We start from the raw sequence: 13,925 nt of genomic DNA, 5'->3' as shown, positions 1-13,925 counted from the left end.
ATTTGATTTATATAATTGCTACTCAGTATCATATGTCAGCATATTTTTTAAGTGATAGCGTGTATAAGGTAAAAGATAAAAAGACATCGACGTGGCTTTTTGTACCACACGACACGAAACTTAAAACATGCATGTATGACTTCATACCTATACTTGCAGTGTAAGCGCCCGTAGTTGTAGGATATGTGATTTTAACACTATTAAGATGTATAGCTCCTGTTAATTTTCACTCCCTGCAAAATGCAACACAAAGAAACCGGTCTCACATCATCGCAGGCATTAAATGTCTTTGCATAGCAACAAAATGAAATGCAACAGTAATGAATATTATTAAATTATCGAATCATACATAGCTCCTTGTAAAACAGATATCGGAATTGAATTATTTAAGATACATTAAAGCCCCCTCACGCAAAATGACCTCAGATGACCGAAATATTGTATATGACACATTGGTAGACAATAACATACATCCTTTGTCTGAAAATTACGTTTTCATACTACACATCCTTGGGAGGCTTATGACTCTGAGTTGTTCATCGATGAGGAAGGAAAAGTACTATTATATTCCGGGAGGAAGGGTTGATGACGTCTGTAGCATCCTTAATGTGACTTATGAAAAAGGCAAAGCCGCCGGATTCATGAATAAAAATCCGAGGGAATTAGACCGCAGAACAAAAAGTTTCGGCGAAAGATAATATGTAGACAAATGCTTACATTCCTTTTCAGGGAGCCGTGTTTGTACAGAAATCCGATATCTGCATACTATATATAAAAGTGTGGAGGGCTGGACACGCAAACGGGCACATACAGAAAGGACAGGGGCGCTTTAGTGAAGAAGTGGCGTGAGAAAGATTTTATCTCATTCCCACCGTCTCAGCCGCGCCCGGATCGCATCCACTTCTACTCTCTACTCCGCAATAGGTATGTGGCGATCTTCGGTGTTTCAAACAGGCAGAAAATCTACAAGCATGCAACAAAAAAAGGAAATATTTAGCGAAGAAACTTGGAAAGATTTGGGGATGCACAAAAGCAAAGTGAAACAAATGCGGGATTCTCCTTTTTCTACATTACGCGTGCCTCTCGTGTTGATTTAAGCGTGTTACCCAAAGGATACTACTGTAGTTGCATGCAAAAAGTTCATTTAAGGGGTAATATTTAACGCTTTTGCATTGTGCATTTTCCCCTCCGAATTAGAAAAAGAAATGATTCGAGCAGATACTGTAATTTGGTTAACAGTTTTGTTCGTTGTATATTTTAGTTTTTTTATGTGGATTGAACGATGTATGGTTCGTGCTGTATGAGAATTTTAACTTTCTTATTTCTTTCGCAGAATGGCAATGTCTAGTAAAGCGACTGTAGCGTTACTCATCTACGGAATCTTTATGCACGGCAGCGTCTTCTGCTCACCTATCGGGCATAGTTACCCTAATATTAGGTACGTAACGGCGGATTCATTCATTGTTTACGGTCGAAATGGTGTTTCTGGTTGCTGCTGTGGCCACCTAACTGAATAGGATATAGAATGCTATTTTTAGGTGCTGAGTTACTTTATACGTGGAAAAATAGCAACAAAGACAAATTGGAAAGAAAATTTCAAAGCGAATATTTTTGAACGCGCATCCATTAATTATAAGAAGGATAGAATACGATACGCTATGCAATAAAAAGCATAAAGCATTTCGTATTGCATAGACAGCTTTAGAAGTATTCCATTCTTTAGAATGAATTTGTCTACTAATAATTCTATATAGGCTAAATGATATAGGAACACAATCGTGATTATTCTAAGAACAATTTGAATTATAAGATATTTGACATGGTTAACTGGCAGCTGGGATGTAATTAATAGTGCATGGCACTAAAAATAAAGGAGGTACTTTATAAGAAAAGTAGACGATTCGTTGGAATTTGTGCACGCGAAAATGAGAGGCAAAGAATGCCTCCACTGACTGTTGAACAAAACGCATGGTTGCCCTTAAGGCTGTCGCTTCACAAGGATGAACTTGTGCACTATTCTGAATAATATTTTCGATTATACAATTTTGTCAAGCTAAATTCGTTTCATCTCGAAATTCCTAAGCACCTTGCTTCAGTTATCGGGGGACATTTTAATGCAATAAAAGGAGAAAAATCGAAAGTTTCAATAATTCAAGACGATATGTCTTTATGTCTCGTGAACGCTAATCCCCGGTCTATATGCCTGCTAAAATCAGGCTGCAATCTTCGTGCATATTTTTCCTCGATAAATTTAATTATTTGAAGTGCAAATTATATCTGAAAACATGTGTTTTTCGTTAAGCGCTCTCTATATGTATGAGAAAAACCAAATCGCTTAGGGTTTATTATTGATCTTGTATTTTACCCTGGGGATGTCTGAATCCGATAGACGATATTTCGTCCGTTGTTTTAACACTAATTCATTTAATAGGTAGCACAGATTGCCGCGATCATAACAACGCACTTACCACCACAATTATAAAGTTAGTGCAAAATTAACTATACCGTGTGTATTATTATTATTATTATTATTATTATTATTATATTTTTTGTTACAGACTTGAAAATGAGGTTTATGACGAGGACGGGAATTCGTTACCCGACATGGCTTTTGACGGTGATCAAATTACTATACGAAGCCTTCCATCAGTCACTGACGACGTATTTACTTTATACTACCCACCGGAGAAGAGGTGATTTGCTATCTTTACACATTCTCTCTATTCACTCCGGACATTTCATTAGTGGGGAATATTTTTTTCTGTTAAACGTTTTATTTCTGTTACTTGTTTTGTATATGTTTTCTTTTTGTCTCGTTAGCTAAATGTGCTGTCCAGATTCAGTTTTATTTGTTAGTGCCAGGAATACCGAAAAAAGACAACAGCAAGAGCCATCCTTTTGCAAATTAATCAATTGATTAGTCAACTAATTAGGATAGAACAAGAAAGTAAAGTTTATAAATGCATTTCACTGATAACAGATAGATTCCCTTGGCCTCAGATACCCCCTATACAAAATAAATTAGTGGATCAACCTAATAAAGGAACACGGCCAATAGTGCTGGCCAGTACATGGCAGATTGATTTGAAGGTGTTGCCTCTCCGCTGGGTGACTGACGGTCTATGTGTTTGGCGTTTATTGTCCCAGAACGGAGAGGCATGCAGATGGGATATTTAATAAAGCCTACAGGAAGGTCTTGGGTCAGTTATCAGCAAGGAAATATCTGCATTCACTGATGGCAAAGCGTGTAGGGTAAGGATTTTTCTTTTAAGCGTTTTTCTTGGTCAAACTGTACGGTCCCGAATAATCGTTTATGTTGAGTATGTGATTTTTTTTAAAAACGTTTTTCGTGTCAGTTCCATTTAATTTTATTCCCCTTTTCCTATTGTTCACGAGTCAAATAAGTTTCCCTTTTGTGTGTATGTGTGTTATGTTGGGGCGGCTCCCGCGTCCATTATACGCTAAGAATGAATATTTCATCACTCTAAATGTATGTTATATTATATATACATATATTTAATAGAAAAAGCTGCTCTCTGTGTGGGATTAAGCTGTGACCGATATGCTTAAGAAGCGCGTAAAAAATTCGCTGTCGACATTGTGCCTTTAAGAAACATTGGTCGGCATCCACGTGGCTGAATACATTTCATTTTTTGGTATGAATAATGTATATTCGCACTGTCTCTGGGGGTCAAAGACAGACATGTGGTAACTCCCGAGTGTCTCGTAGGCATCGAAAAAAATAATTTGGCAAGGACTGTATGAAAAGCGCAACGCATAAGAATATATATATTTTATTGAAGTGGAACGGAAATGTTTCGTTTTAAGTCGGGGGTTCTTCAGGTTAATATACGTTTAGTCCCTAGGGAAGGGACGAATATCATGCAATTTAGACAACATCCTGGTTTTCCGTTTTGCAGTGGAGCGAGCAATTTGGAAGACGATTCGGAGCCTTTGTCCAAAAGGCATTCGGATGGAATCTTCACAGACAGCTACAGCCGCTACCGAAAACAAATGGCTGTCAAGAAATATTTGGCAGCGGTCCTGGGGAAAAGGTATAGACAGAGATTTAGAAACAAAGGACGCCGGCTATCCTATTTGTAGCGCAGATAATCCAAACTGTCTTCTGTGTACAGCCTTGAGATCAAGTCATTTTGAGATAACTGAACAATCAGTGGATCGCTCATGTGTTCTTTAAACATGTATTTATGTATGAAGTAAAGCCATTAAAATGAATATTTTGATAATAATATTGTTTTTCTTTTGTACAAAAAAAGCACTTGAGACCACACAGATCTACTTTGTGGACCAGTCTATTAGTTTACCTATAGCTATATATATATTTATTAAGGCCTATAATAAACAGAGGAAAAAAAATGTGCACATCTACATGCGCCTGAAACTTGTCTTTTGAATATATAACTATATACATATATACATAAAATAAATAGTTGAAAAAGACAATCAATGCATTGAATGTTACATTTATTTTTATAACTGAAATTAAGAGCTTAGTGTTTTTATTTACAACAGCCCTGAAGACTTTAATTTTCACCATATTCTACAAGACATAGACTTTGATGCCCTCCCGGATGGGGATGAGTTTGAGGCTATTTTGGGAGACTGGCTGAAACAGTTCTCTCCCGAATTTCCGGTGAGTTCCGAGGCTTTTCCCGAGGCCTGTTCACTGGGGCTCCTGCCACCCCTCCCTTTCTCCTCACCTGAACTATCCCCTCCTTTTTTCCACTCCAAGTATGCAGTCCGATTTCCCCCTTTCCTGATCTGTGTTTCTGTTTTTCTAACAAAATACATCGACATACAAGCATACATATCATATATCTATGTATATGTATGTATGTATCTGTATAGTCAGATTTTCTGACCACTTTCCTCTTTTGAAATCATGGACAGTGTTGATATACGTACCTTAAAGTTACATCAAAATATCAGCGACATGCATCCATTCTCCAGGGCATGACTGACATTAGAAACCTAAGGGGAAAAAAAGAGAATTATTCATTTATCTTTTGTAAGCTCTGTCATAACGCATGCTCCAAAGAGGGAAACCTGCAGAACCTACTAGAACAAATTAAAAGCTTCGGCTTCCTGCATTAATGCTCACTCTTATGAGGGTGGGACTCAACCCTAAAACCATTTCTCACAAAGTGACATGTGTTTCTCTCTAAGTGCTGGTCATGTGTTTAAGAAGCTTCAGAAAACAAGAAAAAAAAACCCTTGAAAAGGTTTTATGTTTTGTTGTTTTTTTTTTTTGTGTTGTTCCTCATGAAAAAAGTACCATGGTGGATCAGCGTGTCTCAAAATATAGTCAGACGGCCATATCACGGGCATGTCGCTGTTTTTCTCAAAAGATGACACGTGGTACTTTTTCTGTGAGTCGTTTTAAGTTTGGTTAATCTCACAAACAGTTTTACAACTGGATTCTTCTGGTCTGTCTGCTGTTCATAACTTTATTGTCATGTAAAACACTGTAAAGATAGAACAGGTAATTAAAGTAATTGTGATAGCTTGTGATTACGTGCACCCTATATCACTCTTAAGGTTTTTTTTCCTTTCCTCTCACTGATTTTGCTGATGTTATTTCCGCTTCATTTGCTGTGGTAAATGTATGACTTTTTATTTTATCGATTGTGCTGCTTGTCTGCCTCCGTAACGGAGTGTTAAACATGAATCAGAATCCCTCCTCTCCCATGAGGGTTAATAGCTCAGGATAATGTTGAACAGGACCTCAGTGTCAATGTTTTTCAGGATCAGACTTGGGATTTAAGAGTCCAATTATTTGGAAATTTGAACGAATCCATTCTGTACATTGGACTCTGTGTTTACTGATAAGTTGTAAAATTGTAAAATTGTACTCTGTCTAAATTCTACACCTTGAAGTTGGGAAATGACACCAGATATCCTAATTTTTTCACACTATTTGTTTTTTTTTTTTTCTCATTCAGATAAAAAACAAATTAGGGAAGTCTTGAAAGCCACACCCAGCTGAGATTGTGTCTTTGATGGCGTATTATAATCCATTTTATGCGAGTGTCCTTTGTAAATTCCCAAAAAAACGGTCAGAGAGAAATGGCCGTGGTTTGCGTGTGTGATTTGCGAAAAGGTTTGTGAATAGAGCTCATTGAGAGAGAGAGAGAGAGAGAGAGAGAGCAAGCAAGAGAGAGAGTGAATGAAAGAGAGAGAGAAGCTTACAGCAGAGTATGCTGTTATAGCAAGGGATGGACTGAGCTAACTCAGTGAGAGGGTAAACCCAGACAGGGGCTACCTCCCCCTTTGCCACACTTCCCTATTGTCTAGACCCCCCCCCCCCCCTTACAGCCCCCCCTACTCCCAACCCCCCAGTTCAGGTTCAGTGAGCCTCAATAGCTAAACAAATCCACTTGACCTGTCCTCTTAATCCAATATTTGGACATTTGGAGGGAGAGACCAGGGCTCATCTTTAGCTACGACGGCAACAGACGTAAAAGGAGATGTGCTGGTTTGGGAGCATTGTCCGGAGCGAAAATGTAAATCGGGCCCAGAGCAGAGACCCCTGAGACCAACCACCCTCCACCCCTCTCCACTCCCCACCTCCCAGTTATTGCCCCCCCGAAAGGAAGGAAATACCCCCCCCCCCCAACCCGGTAAAGGACGTGGGGATCTTCAAACCCATCTACCTGGTTGAGCCTTATGAGCAGAAAACAATAACGGAAAAAAAAAACACAAGCAAAAGATTCGATCTGTGCCTGAGTCGTGTGTACATGAAATCAATCTCTGTTTAATTTTGCATTCCCCCTCCAGGCTTTGTGACGCAGGAGGCTGCGGCTTTGGTGCCTTTTCCTCGACTATAAACTCGCCGCTGGTCACAGATGGCTCTTTAGTAGCCCTTCAATGCTGCGAAAATCTTCGGCTTACTTTCCTGCCCCTTCCCCCCCCCATTTCTTGTCTTGTACCCTGCCAATCGCTACTTGGATTCCATAGTTGCGGGATTAGGTGTAGAGAGCGGCTTTTTTCCCCCCCATTTGTTTCTATCATTCTTTGAGTATACTATCCTTCTATTCGTCCATTCTGCACCTGTTTAAGACATGTAGATTAGACTTTATGAGTTACCTGCAAGCGTCCTGCATCCCCACCGTTTGAACGCCTGATGTGTATCGTTTTTTTGAAAGCTCCGAAAGCCTTACAACGTGAAGATTAAACTTTAAAAAAAAAAAAATACATATATATATATATATTGTGTGGAAAGTTAATCCTAGCCAGTAATCTCGTTATAATTACATACGGACACCCCACTGGGGTAACGTTGATAAATGTCTAAAAAAAAAAAAAACGTGTTGTAAGATTTGTATGAATAAATTTTTGTAAACAACAGAATTCCGTCTAATCTTTGACGCGTGCTGCTGTTGGCGGTTCCGCTGAAGGGATCCCGTCGTGTGACGCTGAACTTTGATCCTCTGCTTCTACTTGCTGTAAGTGATCCATAAGGCAGGAGCAGGGATTGGCTCAAGTTTTCCAACCATAGTAGCTTCTTCTTGGCATTTCGGTGATCCTGTTTTTCTCCTGAATAACACCGGCGTTCACTGGCATTCCAAATCACACTAACAGAGCTGCTTTATTATGTGTCCTTGCTCTCACACAGTTCATAAACAAACTATTGAAGTGACAATGAACTCTTCTTTCCGCTTGCACAACAAATATACAGAAAAAGACAATAAAACTGTTAGCTGGCTTTCAAAATCGATCGTTTGGGGTTTTTAAAACTATTAGCCATCGAGCGGTGTTATTACTTGTCGATGCATTGCCAAAGCATTACATCACTTCAAGCTGCAAACTTTCGAGTATTACACATGAATAGAGTCATGCTTAGAGGGACATGAAAGTGAAACTAGTGTGGGGATTTGATCCTAATTACTTTCCGCCCAGCTCGTAACTAAAACGAAATCCAATTACAATCGATCGCAATCCCATGAACCTCCAAACGTGTTTATTGCCAAGACATCCCTGGCCATCAGCGCCTCACAGTGTGTCCTGCCGCGGTTTGGACCATCGAGAAGCTACATTTCATTGAGTTGTCAAGCCTTCACATTTACATTTATCTGTTGTGAGGTCGGGAGGCTCGTGTGCCCGTTTACCTGTCCAACAATCCTCTGGGAAAGCGATTTACTGGCTCCCTAGCAAACTCACACGCGTGATAAAGATGACTTTTCTGAAGAGCACTCTGTTGTTATGAGAAGATAATAATTCACAAATAAATATATGGTGTATCTTGACATAGTAGTGATTTCTTTTCATTTCTGTGTTTTGATCTTTCCCCGCCCCCCCCTTGTTCTCCACATGTTTTATGTGCTTGGGCAGTTAGGGCCGCGGTGATCTGATGTCTCTCCTGGGAAACAGATTGAGAGTCTATCAGAAAACGAGTGAACGCATTCGCTCGTTAAGGACGATCCGCCACTATATTCCACATATAGAGTCGGGATGATGGGAAAACACCCGGAGGGATTCCACACAACCGCGGCACGAACTTCACACACAGACAGAGCGGGGGCCGTGTTCCAACCTACATGTCTGGAGGTGTGAGGTGATGATGCCACCCGCTGGGACTGCGTGTCACCCCTTGTCACAGTACCAGCAGTTTTCAGCAGTTCGAAACCCCTCCTATAAAAAGCAGCTACGCTTTCCCAAAATACTCACACCTGGCCCAGTGTTTACGCTGAAAATCCAAAGCTTGTAATTACCTGTTTGATTATTTATGCGGTGTTGTGACAGTGCTGGAAATGCCAGCTGTATATTTGAGCGATATTATAAAAGTGGACTTTGCTGTTGTTGACAGCGCTGTGGATGCCTCTGGTCTCAACACGACACCAAGACTCTCCTGATTCTGTGAGAAACCCCAGATCCCTAATCTTCATACGTGGGAGTCCCCAAATCTCTAACCTCCATACGTGGGAGTCCCCAGACCTCTAACCTTCATACGTAGGAGTCCCCAAATCTCTAACCTCCATACGTGGGAGTCCCCAGACCTCTAACCTTCATACGTAGGAGTCCCCAAATCTCTAACCTCCATACGTGGGAGTCCCCAGATCTCTAACCTCCATACGTGGAAGTCCCCAGACCTCTAACCTCCATACGTGGAAGTTCCCAAATCTCTAACCTCCATACGTGGAAGTTCCCAAATCTCTAACCTCCATACGTGGAAGTCCCCAGATCTCTAACCTCCATACGTGGAAGTTCCCAAATCTCTAACCTCCATACGTGAGAGTCCCCAGACCTCTAACCTCCATACGTAGGAGTCCCCAAATCTCTAACCTCCATACGTGGGAGTCCCCAAATCTCTAACCTCCATACGTGGAAGTTCCCAAATCTCTAACCTCCATACGTGGCAGAACCAAGATCTCTAACCTGCATATGTGGGAGTTCACAGATCTCTAATCTCCATATGTGGATGACCCCAGATCTATAACCTCTATAACAGTATATGAATGCTAGAGATCTGGGATCTCCCACATACACTTTCAGAAAAAAGGACAAAAAATGTGTACCTTTGCCTGTCACTGGGGCTGTACCCTTGTAATTGTACCATTTAAGGTACAGAAATGGACTCTGAGGAACATCCCAAAGGTACAACCAGCATTAGTGTACCATAAATGGTACAGAAATGTCAATTTCTGTACCTTAAATGGTACAATTACCTACAGCTATGGGTGCAATTGGCAGACCCTTCAGTGTACAGCCTCAGTGACAATCAAAGGCACAAATTTTTATCCTTTTTTCTGAAAGTGTATGTGGAAGATTCCTTATTTGTAACCTCCGTCTGAGGGGGATCCCAGATCTCCAGCATTCATATACTGTATATGTATCCATCCATCTTCACAGAATTGGGGTGAGCTTCAAACCCCTGATCCTGGATATGTGAGGCAACGGTGCTGCCCACCGTGCCTCTGTGCTTCCAAACAGTACGGCTTAAATTTAGCCTGACTAATACAGTGCAAATGTACTGAACGCCCCTAATGACTCAAAGGACCTATGATTAATTAGGAAAGAGGTTTAACTGGTGCTGAATGCACTGCATTAGAGGTGTGAAAGTCTGTGGGCACAAGCTACAAGAGTCAGCTCTTGACTGCAGGCTTATATTATGCTTGAGGCTTTGGGGTTTGAATGCTCCTGTGCAGGAACACAGGGGTCATGCATAAGGCCCCGCCAGGTGGCTAACGGTCAACGGTCAGTGAGGATTAGACCGAGCGGTGAACCACTTGTTAGATGCTCCTCTAAAGTGAAACCAGGGCTTCATGGGGAAGCTGAAGTGAGTGTGCTGCCATGTTCAATCACGGAGACGCCGGATTCCTAGCGGAGAAGGCTAACGCGGGATACCCCGGTCTGCCGGGAGAGGCGGCTCGTCACATCCTGACAGCCTGACAGCTTCCCCCCGCCTGCCACCCCCGCTCCCCCCAATAGAGAAGTATCTCCCCATCGGTCATCTGCCAGGCACGAACTCACGGAGGGTTCCGCAGTATCCGACGGCAGCCCTTTCTAAGGAGATTGGTGTGTGTTGGTGTGTGATTGATGGCCCAGCCCACCTGTAAATAAAGCCTGACAGGAAGGCGGACAATGCGCAGTTTCCTCAGTCCGGGCCTGTCTACAGATCTCTCTCGAAGATGACAAGAATGGCCTCTGAGGGGGTTTGGCCTGTGATGGGCACCACCCATGATTTTAATAACCTTAATTTTGCCCATAACCACCTGCTACAGGACACACATCATACACAAGGTATCCAAGGTGTAATCTCATGACCTCCTGTTATTTCACTGCTTCTGTTACCTCTACACCAGAATCATCTCTTACATTGCTCATCCACCTCTTCTAGAACCTACAGAAGTTCCTACAGATCTTGATATTAATACCGGGACTGGTTATGAGAGGACGACAAGCCTGAGATCAAAAAGAACAGGCTGTGTTTAACGGCGTACGGAGGGGTTTTGTAACTCCGTCAGTGTTTCTAGCGTGTTCTGTCGGGTTTGAAAGGGGTCGGTTCCCTGCGTGGTGTCTTCCAGCCTCTGTCTTTGGGAGAGATCGAACAGAAGCTGTAGCTAACGAGGCCCATTGTCAAGTAGGCGGGAGAGAACAGAGACCCAACGGCGTCAGTCTGTGTTTAGTAACGCTGTTGCATTCTGGGTGGGTTAGATGGCTCTTTTATTAGTGTTTGCCTGCTTATGTATAAAACCAGTTCTTCTGCTACATCTCAAAACTTCTGTGGGCCCCATCTGATCCGGCTGTAGCTTCAGAGTTACAAAATCAGAACTGGGAGTTGACAAGGGTTAATTAAGTATTTTTATCAATTAATATCGCTCCCGTGGTGGTTTGTGTAATGCTGGTCACAGAGAGCTTTGGAGTTCACCTATCTACTGTCGAGAGACGTTTTTCATGATGTGAGGAGGTCACAGATTGCTTGATTTACATAAGCTGTGTTTAGCTATTTGCTCACAGAGTGTGGTAAAGGGAACATTTCCTATTCTGTCATCCATGCCAAAGGCACGACATGTCATGCACAGACTCAGGGGTGGCCAGTGTCTCCCTAAATACCATCTGGGAACAAAAGGTCCATTTCCCTTTCATGTCCAGGAATCACTGAGAATCAACACCAGCAAAGTTGGCTGAAGAGGTCGGAGGAACATGAGGAAGCCTTTTGACTGAAAACTGACACACTCGAAACAACAACAGGAACATATCTGTATGTTTTTGTTCGCTGACATTGATGGTTCATTTGTTTCTACTGGCTAGAATGTTCGCTGTTTGCCATTGAACTAACATGAGACATGTATGCACCATACAAGCGATTGAAAATTAACTGGGCTAATCAACAGGCAGTGCTGGGCTACCCTACAAAGCCCAGTTATGTTGAGTGGGACAACAGCATTTGATTGGTAAGAAGTACAGAAACAACAGCTGTTACTCAAACATGTTTCTGTGAATATTCATGATCGGTGGGCAGTCTCGGAAAATTTCTGCTTAGCCTTTCTAGAGCGATAATAAGAAAGGTAAAGAGAATAGCTAAAAAATAAATACATTTTATTTCATTAAGCCTTTGCTTACCTGTTGATATTACCAAACATGTAACTATGAGGGCAATTTAATAAAAGGCTGTCCTCATTAATGGTTAGTGTTGAGGCTAACTTGCATGCTATTTTGTTTTCTGTTTGTGTGTTCTGCTAATGCTAACTAGCATTTAGCTCTGAAGCTAACTTGCACGCTAGTTTGTTAAATGCCGGTGTGCTCTGCTAATGCTTGCTAAGGGTTAGCACTGAGGCTAATTTGCACCCTCATGTGTCTGTGTGTGCCTAATTTGAGTCGCCGCTGTGTTTAATGCAGTGTGTCCCCACTGAACCGCTTCCAGCAGCTAGCATTTAGTGGTCGACCCCCTCCCTCGGCGCCCTGCATTTCTCTTAGTCTCGCCTCCTTCGTGTTTCAATAATCAGCTGCTGTGGACCCTGGTCCCTGCTGTAACGAGCCAGCGAGGCCCCGCGGAGATCACAGAGGTAGAGCTCAGCCCAACAGGGGATGGCGTGGTTCAAAGGTGATGAGCGCCGCTGCGGTGGCCTTCGGCGTGAGGCGAACCTTTGAGTGCGTGTCGGGCAGGATTACAGATAATGAACTCAAACCACAACCCCCTCTGTGGTACAGCGGAAGGTCCGGGGAGTGTAACCTTTCTAGGGTGTCACGCACCCCATCCCGCCCACCCCCCCCCACCAGCGCCCTGACCTTAGCAACCCCCACTTGGGGACAGATGTTTCACAGGTAGTCAACACAATCACCGTCCATTCTGGCAAGCTGCATTATTACTTGACTTCTGTGCTGCCGCTCACGGAGCAGGACTGTGTGAGGTTTAGGTGAAGATCACACACTCCCCCCCCCCTCTCCAGGGATGCATAATCTCGAGGGATGCATAATTTCCAGGGAGATTCCGAGTCCGTTTTTCCCCGCTCAGGTCCACAGACACTCCATCGAGGAGCCGCCTCTGAAGTTCAACACCAGGGGGTATGGATGAGGAAACCATCTGATGAAGTGTTAGCTTTGAAAGACAGGGGTCCCCCCTGTGCTCCCCCCCCCCAATCCTCCAGCTCCACATGACCTCAGGGGTGTTTGTGTCACTCTGGGAAGCAGACTCACTGCTCGCCGGCTGACAGCTCAGCACCCATGCTGATGATCAGTGACTCTGATCCCATCCCCTCAGCCTCGGCCACATCCTCCCTTTACTCAGGTAACTTAATATCAGGGGCTGTTGCCTGGTAACCATCCCCCAGCCCCCATGGAGGGCTGGGGCTGCGGTGGCCTTCTTGGGGCTCTGGCCATATTTCACCATAACGGCTCTCCCTGCTGCCACCCCTGCTGGCTGTAAGCACTGGAGATGGAGACGGGAGACACCAGTAAAAGATGTAGCTGGGGAGGGGGGGGGGCACACTTCTCTCATTCCTCCTTTATCCTGTCCCTTCATCTTCTTCCCCTCCTCTTCAATCCTCTCTTCCTCCTTCCCTTCCTCCCATTCTCTCACTCCTCCACTTACATTTACTGCCCCTCACTCTCTTCCCCTCCATATTCTTACTCCTTTCCTAGTCACTAAGCTTGCTTCTGATGCAGGCAGGTCCCCAACAGGCTTGGTGTCCCCCCACCCTGGCAGAGAAGCAGCATTTCTCCCCGAGCAGCTCCCCTATGCCGCCTGTCAGGCAGCGATGCAGATATATTCCCCACACTGGCAACAGGGCGGCGCCACTCGGCCCAGACCCACAGCAGGACAGACACCCTCAGCTGCATGCTTTGAGACAAGTGTCCTGCCGCTCACTGCGCCACTGCCATCCCGTCTTCGGCATCCGTAACGTCTGCTCATGGCAACAGTGACAGCCCGCGATTCCGAGGTCCCTTCCAGGATTATGGTGAGC

General features: G+C 43.5%; 1 protein-coding gene across 3 annotated transcripts; it reads left to right on the top strand.

Annotated features, from left to right (window-relative positions):
* Window positions 1-507: 507 nt before the first annotated feature.
* adcyap1b (adenylate cyclase activating polypeptide 1b) lies at window positions 508-6,963 on the top strand. Of its 3 annotated transcripts, XM_023793369.2 has the most exons (7): window positions 528-924; window positions 1,334-1,438; window positions 2,559-2,693; window positions 3,148-3,252; window positions 3,921-4,055; window positions 4,534-4,654; window positions 6,799-6,963. In XM_023793369.2, the coding sequence occupies exons 2-7, from the start codon at window positions 1,335-1,337 to the stop codon at window positions 6,805-6,807; spliced, it is 609 nt and encodes a 202-aa protein (XP_023649137.1). In that variant the 5' UTR covers window positions 528-924; window position 1,334; the 3' UTR covers window positions 6,808-6,963. The 3 variants fall into 3 exon arrangements, with proteins under 3 accessions (XP_023649136.2, XP_023649137.1, XP_023649138.1); XM_023793368.2 differs by lacking the exon at window positions 6,799-6,963 and having other exon boundaries at window positions 508-924; window positions 4,534-6,343; XM_023793370.2 differs by lacking the exons at window positions 3,148-3,252; window positions 4,534-4,654; window positions 6,799-6,963 and having other exon boundaries at window positions 530-924; window positions 3,921-4,250.
* The last annotated feature ends 6,962 nt before the right edge of the window (window positions 6,964-13,925 follow it).

This window comes from Paramormyrops kingsleyae, chromosome 4, assembly GCF_048594095.1.
Source record: "Paramormyrops kingsleyae isolate MSU_618 chromosome 4, PKINGS_0.4, whole genome shotgun sequence".
NCBI lineage: Eukaryota > Metazoa > Chordata > Actinopteri > Osteoglossiformes > Mormyridae > Paramormyrops > Paramormyrops kingsleyae.
This window is presented reverse-complemented; position numbering and strand designations above follow the sequence as displayed.